Source organism: Pezoporus occidentalis, unplaced genomic scaffold (genome assembly GCF_034315485.1).
Source record: "Pezoporus occidentalis ecotype Australia unplaced genomic scaffold, CSIRO_AGI_Poc_V1 ctg118, whole genome shotgun sequence".
NCBI classification, from domain to species: Eukaryota; Metazoa; Chordata; class Aves; order Psittaciformes; family Psittacidae; genus Pezoporus; species Pezoporus occidentalis.
This window is the reverse complement of record NW_026912972.1, coordinates 3,270,571-3,290,243: the sequence shown is the minus strand read 5'-3', so window position 1 is coordinate 3,290,243 and position 19,673 is coordinate 3,270,571. Positions and strand designations below refer to the sequence as shown.

Here is a 19,673-nt window from a genome sequence, read left to right as displayed (position 1 = left end):
ACATCTCAACTGGTAAGGAATTTACCCACTGTTGTAAGGCTTGAAGGCTTAAGAAAAAGAAGTCTATCTGAAAAGCCTTTCCGAAAACAAAATTACAAGAAAAACAAGAAATTAAGTAGAAATAAATATGTCAACGTAAGAAGCAGGTTTGACAACTATTACATTCAGAATGAGGACTGAGAGCAGGGCCAAAGGGTGGGCATTAAACTGGTTTTATTTACATACAACCTTAGCCTCATGTGCCTTCAGGATGTGCCAGGGAAGAAACTCTCAACATATTCTGCTAACTAAAAAATGACAATTTATTTCAATTTGATATGGATTTAACTAGTTATTTGTTCACAAGACCCCAAGGTTTTTGCTGTGTTTCCTGTTCTACTTCTGAGTAAAACATAAAGAAGGTCTGAAAAGTTTATCAGCCACAACAGTTAAGTAAAGAAACAGAACATTTCTCCTGTTGTTTTTTGTGAGTACACCAATCCCACTACACTGTATTTACTGGGCTGCCTGCAAATTACGATTCTCCTTTGAAAGGGAAAATTATTTATCCAGAATAATTCTTTCATATAAAAGAAAATGACAAACACACCAGTGGGCTTCATGAAGAGGTAGAGACAGCAAAGTACACAAAGCACGGAGAGAAGCATAAACCTAGCCTCCCTCCAAAACAAGGACTGCATCTGAGCAGGAGACTAGGTCCAGGACTTTTTTCCTATCTCAACTATTATTAGCAATATCCAGGCTCCTTGAAAACAGAATTAATATTCCTCAAAATGAAAGATGTTCTTGGTATTGGAACGAAGCTAAAAAAACATTTTTCTTCCTCCATCCTGGCAAAGTGACCAACAGTTGCCACAATGCAATCCAAAGTCTTTCAGGTTTTTCCATTATGATTAATCTTTCTTTTAAAAAAAGAAAATGTCAATATTCTTGTTACACTTCCTAGTCTCCCTTAAAGAGCAAGGTAAGAATGAATGCAAGGGGCATAGCCTTATATGACTATCCTTGAACAGACTTCTAACCCCCCTGGCTCCTGTCCAGCTGGGCTGTCAGAGTCACACAGTTAAGTCACGGAGAATGTGTGTAAATAGAGACTTAAGAGGTGTTTTTCTTTCCTCTCCACAACAGCGTCCTCCTGACTGGGATGTTTGCTGTTGCATTCTTGGAGTAGGTGTTCTGTTTCGCCTATGTGCTCCTCAAAATAATCTCTTTATCCCACATGGGGGATGTAAATGCTTGTAAACCTGCAAGAATTGAGTCCTCCGCAGGTTTTCATGTTCATGCTTAGGTCTTCTCTACTGGCCAGTGACAAGTTCTCCAAACCCAAGCTTTACTGTAATCCCTGAATTCCTAATACCAGGCTGCAGCATCTACACTGTCATTCTGGGAAGACACTGGGTTTGCTTAAAGACTCAAACACTTCTATGGAGATCCCAGCATCATGTTCAGGATTATTTTGTGGTAAAGACGACCACCAGAACAGCAGAATTCCTGTACTGGTGAGCAACTACCTGGAAATAGTTTTTTCCTAAAATAAAAACCCCAAACAACTAAAAATCCAATAGTATTCATCCCTTCTGCAGATAACAGCATTAAACATGCTATTTTGAAGCCCCAAGAGCTGTCAAGCTGCACATGCACTAGTTTCAGAGCTGAGTCACAAACATCATCATCCACATTGTTGTTCAAGAAGATTAAAGAATCAGTTGACAGGAACCATAAACTTCAAAGACCACCAAAATGACTATCACAAAAAACTATCAGAAAACTTAAATAAAGCTTTTTGGTTGTAATCACATTACTGGTATGGGAAACGTAGGTGGTTTGTTTTTTAAATGTGAGGATGAACTTAAGATTTTAAGTTAAGATTTTCATTTAGTCTAAAGTCACATATTTTGCCAATATGTGGAAAAAGAACTGTAAGAGAACTGAGTTCTAAAAACCACTGAGAAAATGGTCCATAAACTACAGCTCTCACAAGCACAACCACCCTCTGTATAGTTATGTCTGGTGTTACTTACCTGCAGGGAATGATAAGACTGGATGGAAGGAGGAGTCCAGCTCTTGCACATAATCTAGTATTTTAGATTCTGTGCTGTACTCACTATACGGGAACTGAGTTTTATATGGAAAGGAGACATCTCTAGATGGCAAAGTCTGCAAGGATATACAGAAACAAAGGTTAACTTCTACTTCACTCACTTCCTTCAAATTAGACCAGAAGGAAAACAAAAAAGAAAGAAAAATGTCAGTGAGAGACACTCTTTAATATGGGAATAGCAAAACTATTCCTACAGACTTCAGATACTCTAAATAATGACTTACCTCCACATACAGACTATAGTGCACAATACAAAGAACACAGAAAATTAAACTGTTTCCAATCATTACTTTGATATATCCTATGATAAACAAACATCCCTTAAAATTGCATTCCAGCACAACAGGCATAATATAGATACACAAACAAAACCAACACCAGACTAAATCTCTTTCATTCATCCCCTTAGTCTCAGCAAGGTTTTCAGTATGTCTAGACAGTTTGAGTGCATACATTTTCATGCAAGAAACTATATTAAACATTTTGAGCACATTGTGTACTTACACAAGGCAAGGGGGCAAACTCCTAACTTTGTTAGAATGCAGATTATCAGATAAGCAACACAAACAAGAGATACACAGCAATAAATATGGAGAGGGATGCATTGAGGATTGACTAATAGGTAGTAAGAGGAATTACTAGAAAGAGGAGAACTGTAAAGAAAGATAAATTTAGCTGGTAAAATGATGGATTGCACAGAACTGGTAGGTGTGAGGCAGCAGGACACTAGGGAAAAAGGAAGGGTGAAAAATGGTCAGGAATAGCAGCAGAGTGCAGGCAACATACTGAGCTCTGAAAGGACTTTGAATGTGGTACTACAGGGCAGCAGTTAACAGCAGACTTTGCCTCAAAATAAGCTACAAAAGCACTGCAGGGGAATAGTGCTGCTTATGCTACTTTCAGCTTTACTGGATACTAGCAGTAGTAACCTCCAAGATCCTAACAGAGAGGGAGGGACGGCGGCAGTGGGGTACTTCAAGGGTCTCAGCCTAACACTGCGCAAACAATCACACTTATCTCCTGGAACAGGATTTTAATGTAAAAAAATGTAAGAATCAATATAAGAGTGGTTGTCTTGATTTTCTTACAACTTTTTATGGAATGAAAGGAAACCATCTAGCGGTTCTGTTGGAGGCAAGGTGATGAAAAAAACGCTACTTGTATTTTCAATATTTCTGCTTTCCAAATCCAAGAAACCTCTTCAGCTGCTTCCTCCTGCCTGAACTATTCCAGGCTGTATTCCAGCAGTGCCACTCATGTGTTAGTGATGCAGTGATTATACCCAGCACATAAAATCCCCTTCCACTTACTGAAATCAGTCCTGTCAAGTGGCAGCAGTATTTACAACCCACACTAACTCAGAAAATACTTCATTAAAAAGTTCCCCTTTCCCATTTCTTCCCTTCTTCCAAACTGATAAATTCCCTATGCTGCTATTGTATTGCAGGAACTATTAAGATCAAGTATGCATGTTATGATGCTGGAGCAGAAAAGACCCTGTGATGGTGAGGCTCTTGTATTTCACTTCACAGGAAAACATTCATAGTCCTAAATCCACCTTGATCTCCATGCACAGGTGCATGCATGAGTACTTCCAACTTCATTTGGAAAGAATTCTTTCCTAGCCCAGGACTCCTCTAAATCTATGTTCTTTTATTTTCCTGTGACAGACATATGGGAATCTTCATCTGTTAAACTTTAAACATCCATGAAGTGTTGGCAGAACTGGGACCTGTGTTTGGAAACACTAGAGGAATAAATGCTAAAGTGAATTTAATGTTTCCCATTATACGGACCATTAAACTAAAGCTTAAAGGTAGTTGCTCTACCTTCAATGCAATAACGGCTTGCTTTTCAAAACTGCAGAAAACAAAATTTCCTCTTGATATTTTGGTATTAGAAATTAACTATTTAGTGAATCTCCACTATTTAAAATGTAACTGCACTCCATTTGCTGGCATGTGTCTTTTTTACAGGAATGAATCCACATTACAGTAAATGATAAATCTCTCATTCTATAAAAAGATATCCCCAAACACTCATCAGTAAAATTACCTCCAAAATAATATATATAGAACCAACACAAGTGACATCCATCCAGTCTTTAGTCCCTGACACGCTCTTGCTTTTAGTCCCAAACATATTTAGACACTAGGTTACAGCTACACCTGCTCAAACACATGCATACGTAGTCAAAAAACCTCCACAGTCTCCATCTATTTTGAAGCGATACTAGAAGCCATTTGCCAACATTAGTAAATGCAAAATTCTTTTCCTCATCTTGTCTGTGGTAGAAGTTACAAAACCTTCTGCCTGAATTTGTGTCTTATTTCCTTGATTGCTTTGTCATGAACACCTAAATAATGAAATCTTTCACGAAAGTCAGTTCGTAATTCAAAAGAAAATAAGGACTTCTATAGAAGCAAGAGTAATTTTACTCTAATGCCTGTGAAATTACTTGAAAAGAGCTAAAAATTCTGGCAGTGTCTGTGTCCCTAGCTACGGATCTGGTTTGTATTTCTGATGGAGTAGCTTTCCACTGGAAAATGCTGAATTAGTGAAATCATGAAATTGTCAAGAATGTCAACTTAATCAAGCCTTGGTGAGAACATTTCAGAAGCCCTTCATTCTGGGTGAAAACGTGTTGCTCAGTCAAAAAAGTGCTTCAACCTTATTGAACCAAAACTGAAGAACTGTTTATTGGGAAACTGAACTCTCCTCCCTTCCAATTCAGTGCAGAACAGAGCCTACAACTCAACTGGCTTTTACAGCCATTAATTATTGATGTTGTAACACAACAACAAAAAAATCCTCCAAAACCCAACTGAAAACAGCCCAACACGTATATCCATTCAGCCACAGCAATGACGAGTGGTTTCAGGAAAGCCAGTGTGCAGCTTTTAGAAGACAGGCCTCTACATCAAGCCTGACCACAATGCCAACCCTTCCAAAAGCAAGAAAGATTACAAAACTCATGTTTTTTTATCCCTGCAGTACCCGTTGTGCATCTCCTGAAACATTCTTCTTCATTATTGAAATATAAGCCTCATGCCTCCTCAGCTCAAGTAGATATGAAGAATAACATTACATTAAATCAATTCTATCATGGAAAAGAAAATACACTGTATTTTAGAGGAAATCAGAAGTGTGCCAGCCTTAAGTCTTCAATTAAAATAGTAGTCCTCTTTTAAACTTGCTAAGGATTGGTGTCACCAAGAGAACCTTATTTTCTGAAGTATTATGAATTTTAACCTTGGATTTTTTCTCCTCAGTACTGTTTTACTGGGTTACACAGAATACAGTGAGCAATTTCTTTTGATAGTCAAAATAATTCTTGCACTTGCCTGTGATAAATCAATGCATTAGAGAGGGCACAACTGGCTCAAGCCTCTGTTCCAGAAGGGTCAGAAGGCTGAACACTACTGAACACTAAAGGTTGAGTCTGTGAAGCTGCTGTAATTGAGAAGAAACATGTTTCATGCTCCCAGTTAAAAACTCTGAAGTGAATTCTCATTTCATGGCTGCAGCTACTGACCACTGGAACTCCTACTATTTCTGGAAACATGCCCGAGTGTAACAGTGCAGGGAGCCACAGTTTAAGTACCCTGATATGTATGAAGGCAGGAAGCTAACGAAGTTAGCTCAAATACACTCTGCTGAATACCTGTCACGTCTGTTTCCCATTACTCTTATAAGCTGAAAAAGGCAAGAAGAAAGCATTTATTCTCCCTAAACACACACACTCAGAAATCCTCAGCAATATCAAAGAGCTCTCCCCCTCAATATTGAAACTGTTCTTCAGGAAACAGCCAACTAAACTGCAGAGTTAATGATAGGATCCAAATGAACCACCAGGTGGGTGGCTCATACCTCCTCTTTGAACACCAAACACACTGCTAAATTGGAATCCTCCAGAAGTGCTATGTACAGCTCAAACCAACAGAGTACCACGTTACCTGCTTGCTTCTGTGCTTCAGCATCTGCCTTAAAGGCAAGCCCACTTCTCCATGGCCTCCCTCTTCTGCACACAAGGATCTGCTCTGCACAGAGCTATGCTCCTCTGGCAGAACATGAAGTTAAATAAAACATCTTATTTCACAAACTAAACATCAGGGGTTCCCTAAGCAGGACTTAGAATGCTTTTGGGAAACATACAATACATGGATAGTGGAAGGTTAATCTGAAAGCCCCTTCTCTCTTACAAACAGGTAGCAAGGGAGAAGGCAGGCGAAGCATCTGAGACACCCCTGTGTGGGAAGGTGCATAGCAGATGGTGCTGATGATACATACTACGTGACAGACTTCCCCTTCCTGATGAAGCTTCTATACATGCCAAATGGACAGGCTTTTCCCATGCACTTCCCTGCAATCTATGTACAGGTCAGGTCCAGCAAAGCAAAGATGTAACCAGATTTGTCTGCCTCTGGTCCCTCTGAAGCTGTGAATAAAGGTAAAGCAGCAGATCCTGTGGCAAAGACCATTTTTTTCCAGGAACAGACCTGAGACTTTTACAAAACACTAATGACAACTTACTCAGCATCCAGCTTGTCTCAAATTCAGACTTTTAGTTGGTTTCATAAAAGGAGTGGTAGCTTCTACTACTGGTTCTGGGAGCACTCACCTCTCATAAGTACACATGGAGTCCAGTTTCTTTAATCCTGTTACAAGCCAATTGGAGATGGACTTTCACCTGCTCTGTGGAAAGTGTATGCTAGCCTCACCATTCTGAAAGAAAGACCTTTTGTTCAACCAGCAAATCAACTGAAAAATCAAGGTTAGTGCCTTATCTTTGACCAATTAAACCCAAAGAAGGAAAGATGTGTTAATCCACAGGGATAACTCTTCAAAAATGCCGTACAGGAATTAGGAGTAGATGTGATCAATAAAACACTGCAAAAATAAGATGAAGGTGCAGGACTGTGAAAGGCACACTTCAGGTTCTTCATTCTGGGACAAAAGAATGCTCAGGATGACTGGCTTGCCATAACCTCCAAAGGATGGATTTAGTTCCACTGGCAGTATCACAGTATCACAAAACTAAAGGTACTCTCCCTTCATTCCTTGCCAGTAGACAACAGTCCTGTCAGACCTTGAAAAGAGCTGAATCTGTAGGTATATTTCTTTTTTTCCCAGGTTTTGTGGATTTTTATCCAATGGAAGACCTTCTTTTTTAATTATCAGTGTTAAAACAGTAGTTTTATCAACTATTGTTTTCACTTACAAACTTGGGAAACCAACTATACAAATTATAAAAGCATGTGTATGTGTATACCCTAAACCCTGAAAATTAACATGACTTGGTGAAAGACCCCTATGTATTTATCAAGTGGCATCTACAAAGCACATCATTGGCCCTAAGCATGCATTGGGAATGCAGCAGGCCATGAAAATCATAGAACTGTATAAGAACTAGACTGAAATAAGAAACTCGAACCCTAGAATTTAAATACTTCTCTCCTGTCTGTTTTGGAGCCTTCTGGAGAAGCACTAAGGTTTTTTAAACTCCCTTTTTGTTTTAAGCCACTAAATGAAAGCAGATACTCTTCTGGTCTCACTTAACTCCTGTTTGAGGCTGAAAAGCCAAAATATGGCAACACTCAGCTGCAAGAGTTGGTGACATTATACCAGCTGTTTGCCTGTATATGTAAAATGTGAGCTTTTGCACCTCAATTCCCAACTTCCACGGTGTTGGCACCTTTGCACATTTCAATTCCAGTTTTCCCCATGTGTCCACACAACCAACTCTTCCTCCAGCAGGTGGAGATACAAATACAACGAGAGTCTTCAGGTTAAAACACCCCACTGTGCCCTACAACCCTGCAAAGAAATGGATAGGACCAAATGTGATGGTGCTCAGATCTCCCTGCATAAAGTGTTGGTAGATTAGAACACTACCCAGCCTCAATGACATCTCTTGGTGAGGCATGACTTGAAAAGAGAAAAAGGTGAAACTGATGTCGTTATTTTGCACGTTAAACGAGAAACTAACAAAATGTACTGGCAAAATAAACTCCTTGTTACTGACAAAACCCTGCAGGAAGCCACACAGATAAAACACTAGAAAAGAAAACTTCAGGGTGTATCAGCTAGACAAATACTTCTCTGGGGGGTTCTCACTAGTAACAGCATTTGTCTGCTTTTAAACAAACTTAATAGAACTTTTGGTATCTCACAGATAATTCAGTTCCTTCAAGTTTAGGCAAAAAATAGCCAGAGATGGGGATACTACATATTTTCCTTATAGGAAAAGCATTTGCAGAAGCACTCAGGCATCTGAGAGGTTTGCAGTTATAAATGGAACAACCACTGGGAAATGATTCAATTGCTGCTTATGTTTTAAAGTTCTGACACTGACCTGCTACTTACAGACTTTCTTGGCCTTCTTTCTTAGTGTTATCCTATATTAAGGGTGATCAGGTTTTGGAACAGGCTGCCCAGGGAAGTTGTGGAATCACCGTCCCTGGAAGAGTTCACAAACCGTGAAGATGAGACCCTCAGTGACATGGTTTAGTGGTGGCCTTGGCAGTGCTGGGGTAATGGTTGGATTTGATGATCTTGAGGTCTTTTCCAACCCAGTTAATTCTATATGATTTTATAGGAAGAGACAATAACCCAGAGCTTGTTTGACTTGCCAGCTGTGACAATGCAAATGAATGGCAGATCCAGCATTTTGATCCAACATTCTCAGACTTCCAACCCCTGCCTGCAAGCACCTGTCCTCCTACTAGACCATGCCTGCTGTTTACTCCTTTGTGTTATCCTGCTCACAAGTTTTAATATTCATTCAAAAATCACAGTGAGGAAAGGCACTGCTATAATCATGTCCTCTAGACTGAAGCAGACTGTAATCCCAGGGTTTCTTGTGCATGTCAGTTATCCTGAGGGGTTTGTGCACTGACTTCACAATCAACAAATGGCCTAAGCTCTTCCCAAGCTATTTAGATAAGGAAAGAAGAAAGATACAAAACAGATTCCATGGCCAAAAGATGACTCACAGATCATCTGTGGTACTTAAGTCATTCTGAATTAGGGGACAAGCGGATCTGGCCCCAAAGGATGTTTCAAGTTCCTGAGGATACTGGATGGTGACAGATAAACCAAACACCCTGCATCCTGTTTTATTTATCTGCTGTCTAACTATCCTGTAGATCTTCCAGGTATTCTAAAGTTTCATGGAGTTCTATTTTTTTTTTAGATACTACTGTGTGTAAGCATTATTTTACTAGCAGAGCAGTCCTCTTCAGAAAAGAAATACAGCAGAGGACAATGTAGGGCATCTCTCAACAGGCACTGGGAGGCTACTAGGTCACTAAATACTCAAACTTTTGACAGCACTGTAAATGTATGTGGCATGGCAGTAGATAAGAGAAAAAATGTGGCTGCCTTCCCAGTGACCTTATGAACTGGCAGATGGGATAGCAGTTAACAGTTTCTTACTTAGCTTTTCCTAATGTGGATGCTGGGGCGTGGAGAGAAGGACGAGCTTCCCAAATGAATCTGAACAGATGTGGAGTACAACACTCTGAATGCCACTCAAAGCACGAAGGGTACAACCAGTCACCCCCAAAATCCCAAATTCCTCAAAGCTCTCCCAGCATATCTTAAACTTCCACATACGGGAAGCCTGCAGTTTGCTGTGATTCTCTGGTCAGAACTCTTTAGTTACTGTTTTACTCGGATTACTCTGCAGAGCAGCATCACCCATCACCACTGCCAGGCACTCACTCATTGGCTGTTTGAACCAGACACCAAGAGGAATCCGATGCAGGAGCTGTGATGTTCAGAAGATTCAAACTTCTCAGGCTTTAGCAAGCTGGTCTTTGTTAACTCCACATCTGCTGCAGGCAGGTGGCAGCAAGTCTGCCCTACCTCTAGATTGTTCTTGGGCCAGTGACCTTAAGGAAATGGGGGTCCTCACAGGCCATGGTACAAGGGGCTGTAAATGTTAATCTTGATGAAACAGTGGAGAAGCACTTGCTAGAGATGCCACACTAACACTATATTAAAAATCCAACTCTTCTGCATGCTGCTAAGAAGTAACTCCTTTTTCTGTGAAAGGCTAGAGGAAATTTGCTGGGTTACTGTTGGGAATATAAATGCATTTTCAAAGAAAACTAGGTATCAGTCTCAGAGGCCACTCCTCATTTTGCATCCTTACCCTTAGACATCTGCCTAATGTAGCAGTCAGCCTGAGCTGATTGCTCAGCTTGTAATGGAAGAACACTGGCTATCTCATCAACAGCTGAGTAACCAAGTGTAGCAAGTGCAGCACTAAGAAAGTGACAAGCCCTGTTAGAATAAGAGTTCCTGAACAAAAATATACACTGATGATGGCTCTTAATTCAAAGACTGGATACCCATTTAGGTTTGACTGTCAGAATGTGCTGAAACGTCCAGACCAATTTTATCACTTTATGCCCTAGCAGGATCCCTGCTACTCTGTTTTTAACCAACACTGTGTAAGAGGCTTTGTTCACTACTTTACCTTAATTCTGAAAACTGTAATTGAGTTTGGCACTTGCACAAAGTCTGAAGGTGACAGGTCGATCACTGCCACCACCTCTTATTTTCTCCAAGCAGAATTTATCTGCAGTGCAATGACACAGTTCTCCATGTTGCCTCTCGGTTAACTTCCCCATGGAAAGGACATTAGAAAGCAGAGTGGAAACACAGGTTTTTGTGCCAAGAGCTGCAGTAAGCATAAACAGCATTCCCTACAGCAGTTTTTACCACACGGTCTTTGGGACATCTCTGCACTTTCAGTACAGAGACACTGGAGCTGGTTTAGCATATGCTAACCCAGCACTAGAAATGTCAAGAGCATGGGGCAGACACACAGTTGCACTAGCTCCTGTATTTGAAGCCTTAACTAGTAACTTAAAGGCACTTTTTTATTGCAATCTACAATCAAATGTACATTATAAATTTATCTTTTTAGCCTACGAGTCAAGGTAAACTACTGAGTGTGCAAAGCAGCTCAGCTTTACAGCTGGTTGAAGATAAAAATGTAAGCTCTGCTTTGAACTCCTGCTGCCAGGCTACAGAAATGAAGTTTCTCTTCACATGCTTCTGCTGTTACTCTCTGAACTGCACTGACTCTGGCCCAGCTTTTCAAAAGACAGAGACATAGGCAGTGCTTGCAGAAATATGAGATACTTGAGACTGCAAGATGCAGGCTTCCAGAAGAGCCTATTATTTAGAAGTTGCACCTGGAGTGGAAACCCCTCATGTTTAAGCAGAACGAAAGGAAAGTCCTAAAGTCTCTTGCCAAGGAGCACTCTTCATAGAAGCACTTGTGGTACTGGAGGGACCAGGAAGGGAACAAGGCCCCAAACCTCTTTAACAGGACATGGATTGGACTGAATGGGAAACAAGGGAGTCTGAGTCAGTAACAGTCTCCTTGGTTAATGCAAGGAAGATGAAAAGCCTAAATGCCTTGGAGGTAAGACCTCTCAAACACTAACCCTCCACCCCTATCCCCCACCATCAACCTCTCCAGGCAGACTGCCAGGTCTCTAAGCCCCACTGCCAGGAAGCTGGGAAGTCAGGCTAATAAGAAACTGGACAGGTTTTCAATAAGCTATCTTGCTAAAACTAGGACACTTGTGCAATTTTGCAAAGGACGCTGAATCAGCACACTCACACGGAACAGCCTCGCAGGAGAAATTTCTCCCCAGACCACTGGCACACTTGGTAAATCCTAGGCAGTCAGCTGAGGAGACAGGGAGATTTCTCTCAACATAACCCACTTTGAAAGGGCAAAGCAAAAACTGAGACATTAAAACCGCTTGGGATTAACGCTGCTCTACAGAATGAGTTCATGCCATTTCTGCCCCCAAACTGAACTGCTGCTTAGCTGAACCACAGCTAAACTCATTGTATATCCTTACCAGTGATATGCTATTTATGTCAGACATGAACAGACAATGTCTGTTTCCCCATTTTAAAATATTAATTCCTTTGTAATGTGGAAAATGTTCAGAGTTTTAAAGCATCCATCAAGTGCCATGAAAAAGGCAGTGTAACTAATCAGAAACAGGAAAAACAGAAACAAGATTAAGATATTGCAATTTAATTTCCTAGAAAATAATGTCGCAGCAGCTGTGTAAACTTTCTTGTAGCTAAAATAAATATGCTGAAAACAAGCAGGCAGCTGATTTACACTGTAGCATGTTTCCTCAGCAGACGAGTCTCCCAAGGAAGCTCTCGAGCTGTCCCTTACACTGTACAAAGGCTTTAACAACAGCCATAGAACAAACTGATTTGATAAGCAGGATGCTGAGCCATCTTCATTTGTTATGTTCAACTCATTAACTCTGAGCTTCTGCTGACACATCCAGTACTCCCATCACATACATATATGCTCCTTGAGCGCAACAAATAACCAGCACAGCATGCATTATTCTTCTGACATACCAGACAAGACACATGCAGCCCCTAGCAGTTGGATTCTTTGGTTTTGTCTCCTGAATAGAGAGGCAAGGGCTTACCTGCTGATTCCAGTGACAGGCACCATGCATTCTGTACAGTTTCCTCTTCTGGAAACCATGAAGTGGCCTTGTCCGGGCAGATGTGCTCCCACTAGCCACAGTGAGAGGTCTTAGCCTTGTCCTGTCTCTTCTTCTCTTCTTGATGTGCTGATGATCAAGCAACCAGCTGCCCGAAGAGGATACATCTCTGTTGTCTGAAGCTCTGTAATTTCATGATTAATGGAGGGAGGAAATACAAAAAGTTAGATATGCTCCATATGCACAGGCCAAGATTTCATACACTGATCAACATTAGCTATCTAATTCTAAGAGAATTTTAGAAACACTAACCTGTTTTAGCACACTGTTTCAGGAAGCCATGCATGTTCTTTGTTTGCTTATTGACTAATTCTGTGTTAGGTCACAAGGGGAAGTTTATCATTCTTGTTCACCTTTTGGCTTGGGGAAACAAATGCCAAAACAAAGTGAAGCCCTCGAGCATATCATGGGTTTTGGTTTTCCAAATTCAAGAACTCTCTTTCTAACACTCCTAACATGAGTTATATGTTGCAACTAATATTTCCCTACAAACTTACATTCCATTCAAGACAGCAGTCACGTGAACATAAAGGGGACCTTGAGTCCTGCTCTAATACTTTGAAGATTTTCTAGCTTTGCTCAAGAACTGAAACTTATGTAAAGCTTTACAAACCAGTGCCTATTCAGTGTAGGGGTTGCACCCCATTGTGAAGCATTTGTATCAAAATTAAGAACTCTGCATGCTTAGTTGAACCAACACAAGGCCATTAAACTTCACTTCCAGGGCTGTGCCAATAGAGCTCTCCAACAGAGCTCAAGGCCAGGCTGGGTGAAGCTCTTGAGGAGGAAGGAAACCCCAGCCTGTTTGTCTGTTTTTACAATCTAGAAGCTGGCTAGACCCAGAGAATTTGGAAGAATGCAAGCTCAGCTCCAGTCACAATGTGACACAGTCTACATGAACACATGAAAAGCTTCATTTTAAGTTTAAACCTCGCTCTTCCCTGCATCTCCTCAAGTCTGTCCCTTTCAAATCCCCCTCAGTGTTATAGCATCATCTTTCCACAACCTTACCTACATACACACTTGCTGTACTCACATCCATAGAGTAATACAGTATGCAATCATGAAAGTTATGTGACAACACAGGGCCAAGAGCAGTAGAAAACCTTATGCACCTATGTGTAACACCTTTGGATAACTGTCACCAATCTACTGCCTGCCTCCTCACCAGAACAGGGAACACTGCAAGGCAAAACTCAAAACACCCTCCCATTTGGGTGGGAATGACTCCGTGGGAAGAATGCTCTTCACTTTTATAGGTATCCTGATTTTACTTTGTTGCAGCAGCAACATCTGCCCGCAGAGCTGAAGGCCTGCTGCAAATAGCACTCAAGCGTGCATTTATTTTTACAGTACTGAAGACCTTGACTGTAACTGTTAACTGTCCGAGGAGTGCAAGTATAGGAGATATTTTGGCCTTGGTTTGTAGCAGGTCATCTGTCTGCACAAATGATTGTTTTCTCTTATGAACTTTATCTGGCAAGTCACGGTCTTATTAGTAAAGTTATAACACAATGAAACATGAAAATGAATTCATGACAAGGCCATTTATCGATCTTTTTTGACTAGCAGTACTCTTCTAACAGCACATTTTGATTAAGTAGAAGTGCTTGTTATGAAGTGTGATTAAACACCATCCCATGCTGTGCTGGTGTGGTAATAAGGTTTGATGGGTTTGAATTTGAGTTGTCCCTCTGACACACCAGAACAATCTTAATAAGCATCAGAGACACAATGAAAAGAAAGTGCTAATTAAAGGAGGGGATGGTACAAAGTATTTAAAGGAACATATTAGTGAGTGCCAAGAAAAAGCTCCAGATACTGAAGCATGACATTCTTAAAGCTAACACCATTCTTAAAGCTTGGGAAAGAAATACAATGCTTGAAGTCCATGTAAGAGATTTAAAATACTTTCTCTGAATTCTCAAAAGCATTTTCTCTACAAAGTCAGACTGTGCCAAGCCCAACTTCTAGATTTTCCCCGTATCTCCCTCTTACAAGAAAGACAACTTGGACACTTAAATTGTAACAAAAAAAGCTCTCTAGTTTGGCTCCTCAGCTATTGTGATTCCTGCTCTTGTTCTGGTGGTCTGCCCAGATCTCTGATAATCTCTCTTCAGTCTCTGCCAGCTGCTCTACCCTCCTGTGCCTTACAGTAATGCACAGCTCCCTTTTTAGATGAGGCAGAGATCTCAGCTCTGCAGCCTGAAGCTCCAGTACACAGTACAGTTTTCCTGCCACTTGTGTAAATAGGCTTTCCAGTCAAGGTTTGAGTTCTCCATTTATTTCGATCTTAGTTTGGGTGGTTTTCAAACTGTGATTCTGCAGAAGAGTGAAATGAACCACTGCCAGATGTAGAATTCATTAATTTGCAGAAACTCTCATTTCAAAGCTCATAGGTTGGCCTTTCTTGCTCTGTAGCCTAAGCTAAGGAGCAGAGACCTTACTCATAAATACACACATACACAGCAAGCCATTAGACAGGCACTATTTGTACTGAAATAATAAACTTTTTCATTCCTCTCCCCGCATAAGAAAGTGGTTATCAGTAGCTTAGGGAACTGCTTCTATGAGCATCTACTCTCATACAATCCATCTTGCTAATCTTGGAATCTAGATTCAATTGAGCAGAGAAAAGCTACATAATAAAAGGAAGCCACTAATTAAATTAGACCTTGACAAATGGCAACTCAAGGTTAGCCACAATTAATCAACCAGAAACGGTACATGCACCTCCACTTCCAATGGGAATAAATAGCCCAAGTAACCAACTGCAATCAACCAACCTCAAAGCATCTCATGCTGAGACTTGCCTTAAACATGCACTATGCTATCTTTCACATCAAGAGCCTACAACTAATTTCAAGAATTTACTTAAGTAAAAAATCACTATCATCCTTTGTTTTTGTCTATTCAAAAATAACAAAATCACCTTATTTTCCATTTGATTTTGATTTCTACTTTGTCAAGCACTGAATACAGTCAGAGTGAGCTCTACAAAGAGCAAGGAGAGAAGCAGCCAATAAACAAAGTTACATGCAGTATATAACTTTCTCAATTAATTGCACACAAGACTGCTACAGCAAAATAAGCACAGAAAACCGAAACACACTCAAAAACCCAAGAAGCAGGCAGAAGTGAATTTCCCTGCATGAGTCTCATAACTACTCTATATTGTGCTTAATTACTACCTTTAATGAACAGTATTTATTTGCAGACTTCTTTGGGCTTTCCTAAGTCACAAGTAGAAAACAACCAGCCTTGGAGACACTGGCCCATGAACAAACAACTCTGCTGGTCATAAAATGGAAAGAAGACTGATTTTGAACACAGTGCCTGATAAATCAGACATGAAGCGGCTTCAAGTTACAACATTTGACTCCCTGATCATGAAGTCAATGTCACACACTCCCAAAAACATTTCAAAAAGAACCCTTCCTCATCTGTTTTGAGACAGAGTTAGGCTTCTAAGAGCCTAAATGACTCTCTTCTTCCACATGCCCATCTCCATTGGCAGCTCCTATTTCAGGGCTATTTTTATTCCAAAACTCAGAGGAATCTTCCAATTTTCCCCTACATTATCTGTAAACAAGTGATACCTCGGGCACATGACTGCTACGTGACAGGACCCCTTCATCCTGAAATTTAGGGCACAGTCACACAATCGCTTTGGAACAGACGGCAGTTAAGGAAGCTGCCCATCCAAGCTGCTCATTATAATCTCTTTTAGGGAGGCTATGGCAAAGCTGCTGAAACAGACGGCATGGCCAGCTCTTCCTGGAGCCGGGAGCCAGGGAATTATGTTCTGCTGCAGACACTGCCAGAAAGCCCCAGCTCTAGTAGGGAACACTGTCTTCATCCACCTGATCTCAAGATCTGTGAATAACAGCAATCCCTCCATCCTCAAAAATTGCATTACCAGTATCCCAGGAGAAATATCCAGCAAACCTAGGTCTTTCGTAAGACAGAACTATACTCAGTTACCTTAATGCTGGTTTGAGGCTAATACTGATTACAGCCTGTACTCTCTTTTAAAACCTTTGAATAAAAAATGGTATTACTAAGAAGTATGGAGTAGCACTGAGAAACACTTGTCTGCGGCATTAATTTTGAGCTGCTACATCCATCAGGAACAAAAGACCACAACTGGAAAAATGCTATCTCCACATTCCTGAAAAAGTATCTGGCAAATATAAAATTTGGCCTTGTACTGAAGACTGATGTGCTTAAAATTCATGCAGCTACCACAAAACCTGACATACTCTACTAATCTAGTAAAGTCTAAATTCATCACTTTTCCAGAAATAAAGTTGCACTTGTCATGACAGAATCCATTAAGTCTGAAATCATCAGAAACAGTGTGTTACTTACTCTATCCTTCCACTACTTCACGGATATATCCATCTTCCCAATGCTGCATGCTTTTATGCTGTCATTAAGAACAAAACAAAACCCTACTACTTTCAACCTTACCAGCAGGACCTGACTTCTCTCGAAGCTGGCAGTAAGGAGTGCTCTTTTCCTGACTTATTGCTGGAATAATGATCAGTTCCAGCTACATAACTTTAACAAAAGTTATTCTCAAAAAAAAACAAGAAAAGAAAAGAAAGAGGTTCCAATCCTGTCACTCACCTGAAGGAGATGCCATTGACCAGCTGTCTGTGCCTACAGGCCTTGGATGAAAGAGATGAAGAAGCTGGAGACAGATTGAGTGGAGCAATCAGGCTGCTGATGATTTCACTCAGTTGTGCACTCTGGAAAAGAGTAAAACAACAAATAAAAGGCAGTGAGACTTTTTTCCAGACTCAACAGCTCAAAGGTCCTAGGCTTCTTTTTTGTTGTTTTCCTACTTAGGATTCCAGCTGCACACATCATGGAATGATGATATTTAGTTTCTTGCGAATAATCAAGTGTGGCACGCTTTTTTCTTTCACAATTACTATGTTCAACTATACAGCCCCCCTCCCCAAACACCCCGACAACAACAGAAAACCAACACAGCCCTGAACAGCAGCCAAGGACATCTGAATATGAAGTACACAAAACACGTAACTGATCTTAGCATTTAACCAAACATTTGTGAAAAGGCAAAAGGAACCAGAAAACCTTACAGCAGATATAGCAGTTGCAGCCCAGAGCTGCTAACTCGACATTCAACAAGCATTTCAGTAGGGGAAAAAAAAACAGTCTGCTGTCTACTCATTGTATATTTTGTTGAAAGTAGAACTCTTGTTAAAAGAATCCTCTTCATTCCTCACTGTAGTTCGACAAAGGTGTCTGTATAAAAGGAAGTGTAACTATAGGAGGACTATTGTAACTACAGAATCTTCTATCCTCTAGAACAGCAAGAAGCAGCCCTCACCCTGCAGAAAGCCAGACTTTCAGAACTGCCTTATAACTAATGCAGCTAATTTTTAAGATTAAGAGTTATTCCTTATAAAGCAATGAATTGTGGACTGCCTCCAGATTAACATTTCACAATGATTTTTTTTTGTTTTAAATGTCAAACCTTACAGGCTATTCTGACAATAAACGTAGCTTTCTTAGAGGAAACTGGTCTGCACACTAACCAGAAATTAAACGTATCTGAAGAGGCACACTTTATTTATAGAAGTTGGTAGGATTTTCATTCAGAACAAAGACTGTTTAAAACAAGAATTGTTAAAGGTTACCCAGTGAGTTTTCTTTACATTTTGAGGGCCTACTATTTATATACAAAGAGGCAGAAAAACTGTTTTTCCATTTCATTACAACTACTGTCTTTTCTGTTCATGTTTAAATGATATAGTCAGGTAAGAAAATCGTGTTTTTAAAACACTGCATAGATATGGAAAAGGACTTGAAAAACAGCATGAATAAAAATTGCCAGGCTCAGTCACTTTGTATTCCTTATGATTTGTTTTTTTTGTTCACAAGTAAGATTAATTATCTTTAACATGGAAACACTTTAACATAGGACTGAAGAATTCTGTGGGAATATCTATAGATGTTCTCCAGCCTACAGCATCACTACTCCTGACACTGAGCAAGAAGAAACTCAGACCTTTAGAGCTGAAGTTAATTTACAGAACTGGGACTCAAAGAGCAAATCACACCCCAAAGCTTTTGTGGTGTAAGGGGAAGAAATCTGATGTAATCTGTGAGATATACTGAATGAACACCTTTACTTCCAAGTAATTTTCAGATCATTAGAGTTCTTGGACCTCTGTAACTACTTGGGAACCAGGAAACACACCAGTATTTGCCAAATGTCTTATTGAAAAGTGCATTTAATTCTCCAAGTAATCACTTAAAGAGGGGACATTCACCACATTCTAAAAATGCTCCCTGGTCTACCTTGTGCAACTGCCAGCACTGTGCATATAAATGTCCCATATCATTGCTTTCTCACTCCTGTCTGTCATGGGTAAGATCTGCCAAACAGGGGAAGCATTTTAAGAACAGAAAAGTATGACTATCAAATAACAAAAACTGGCACAGAGATTCAGGAACAAGCATCAGTACCTAAAGCTACTTTTACCCCATTTAAGTCTCTGACCAAGAATTCATAGACAGCAACAGAGAAACATACTAATGCACCACACTGGCTTTGCCAGATTTGCTTTAGACTATCTGCATGCTGAAACCAAATTTCCTCTGTCTCCTTCAGCAATGTGATCCTACCACATTATGTACTTTCTAGCAAAAGAAAACCCTGCTGGAGTCTAGATCCTATTTCCTGGAATTAACCTTGGAAATGACTTGTTTTGAACACGGTGACCCACAACTCCACCCAAAGCTATGCCTGTTAAGTACCTGGAATTCCCCAGCTCTTGAGCTGAAGCTTTAAAAGGTAGACCAACAATTACATTCTGTTGGGGCTTTTTGTTTGTTTCAAGCGCAACATACCTCCATCTTCAGCTTTTCTCTTTCATCTCACCAAAGTACTTCCTGAAACAATCTGTGGTAACTCTCCACTGACTCTATACAGAAGAGGCAGGTTTGTGGATAGCTGTTAGAAGTAG

At 40.4% G+C, this 19,673-nt stretch overlaps 1 protein-coding gene across 5 annotated transcripts in view; it reads right to left on the bottom strand.

Moving 5' to 3' along the window:
- Positions 1-19,673, bottom strand: part of KANSL1L (KAT8 regulatory NSL complex subunit 1 like) — a 60,820-nt gene that overhangs the window by 15,744 nt on the left and 25,403 nt on the right. For all 5 annotated transcript variants that reach the window (XR_009961564.1, XM_062602679.1, XM_062602693.1 and 2 more), the window contains 3 exons: positions 17,302-17,423; positions 12,592-12,793; positions 2,022-2,157 (listed from right to left, as the gene is read on the bottom strand). Coding sequence is in view for 4 of the 5 variants with exons in the window: in XM_062602679.1 (XP_062458663.1) it covers positions 2,022-2,157; positions 12,592-12,793; positions 17,302-17,423 (460 nt within the window). In the remaining variant the exon portion in view is untranslated. The remainder of the gene's footprint in view (positions 1-2,021; positions 2,158-12,591; positions 12,794-17,301; positions 17,424-19,673) is intronic.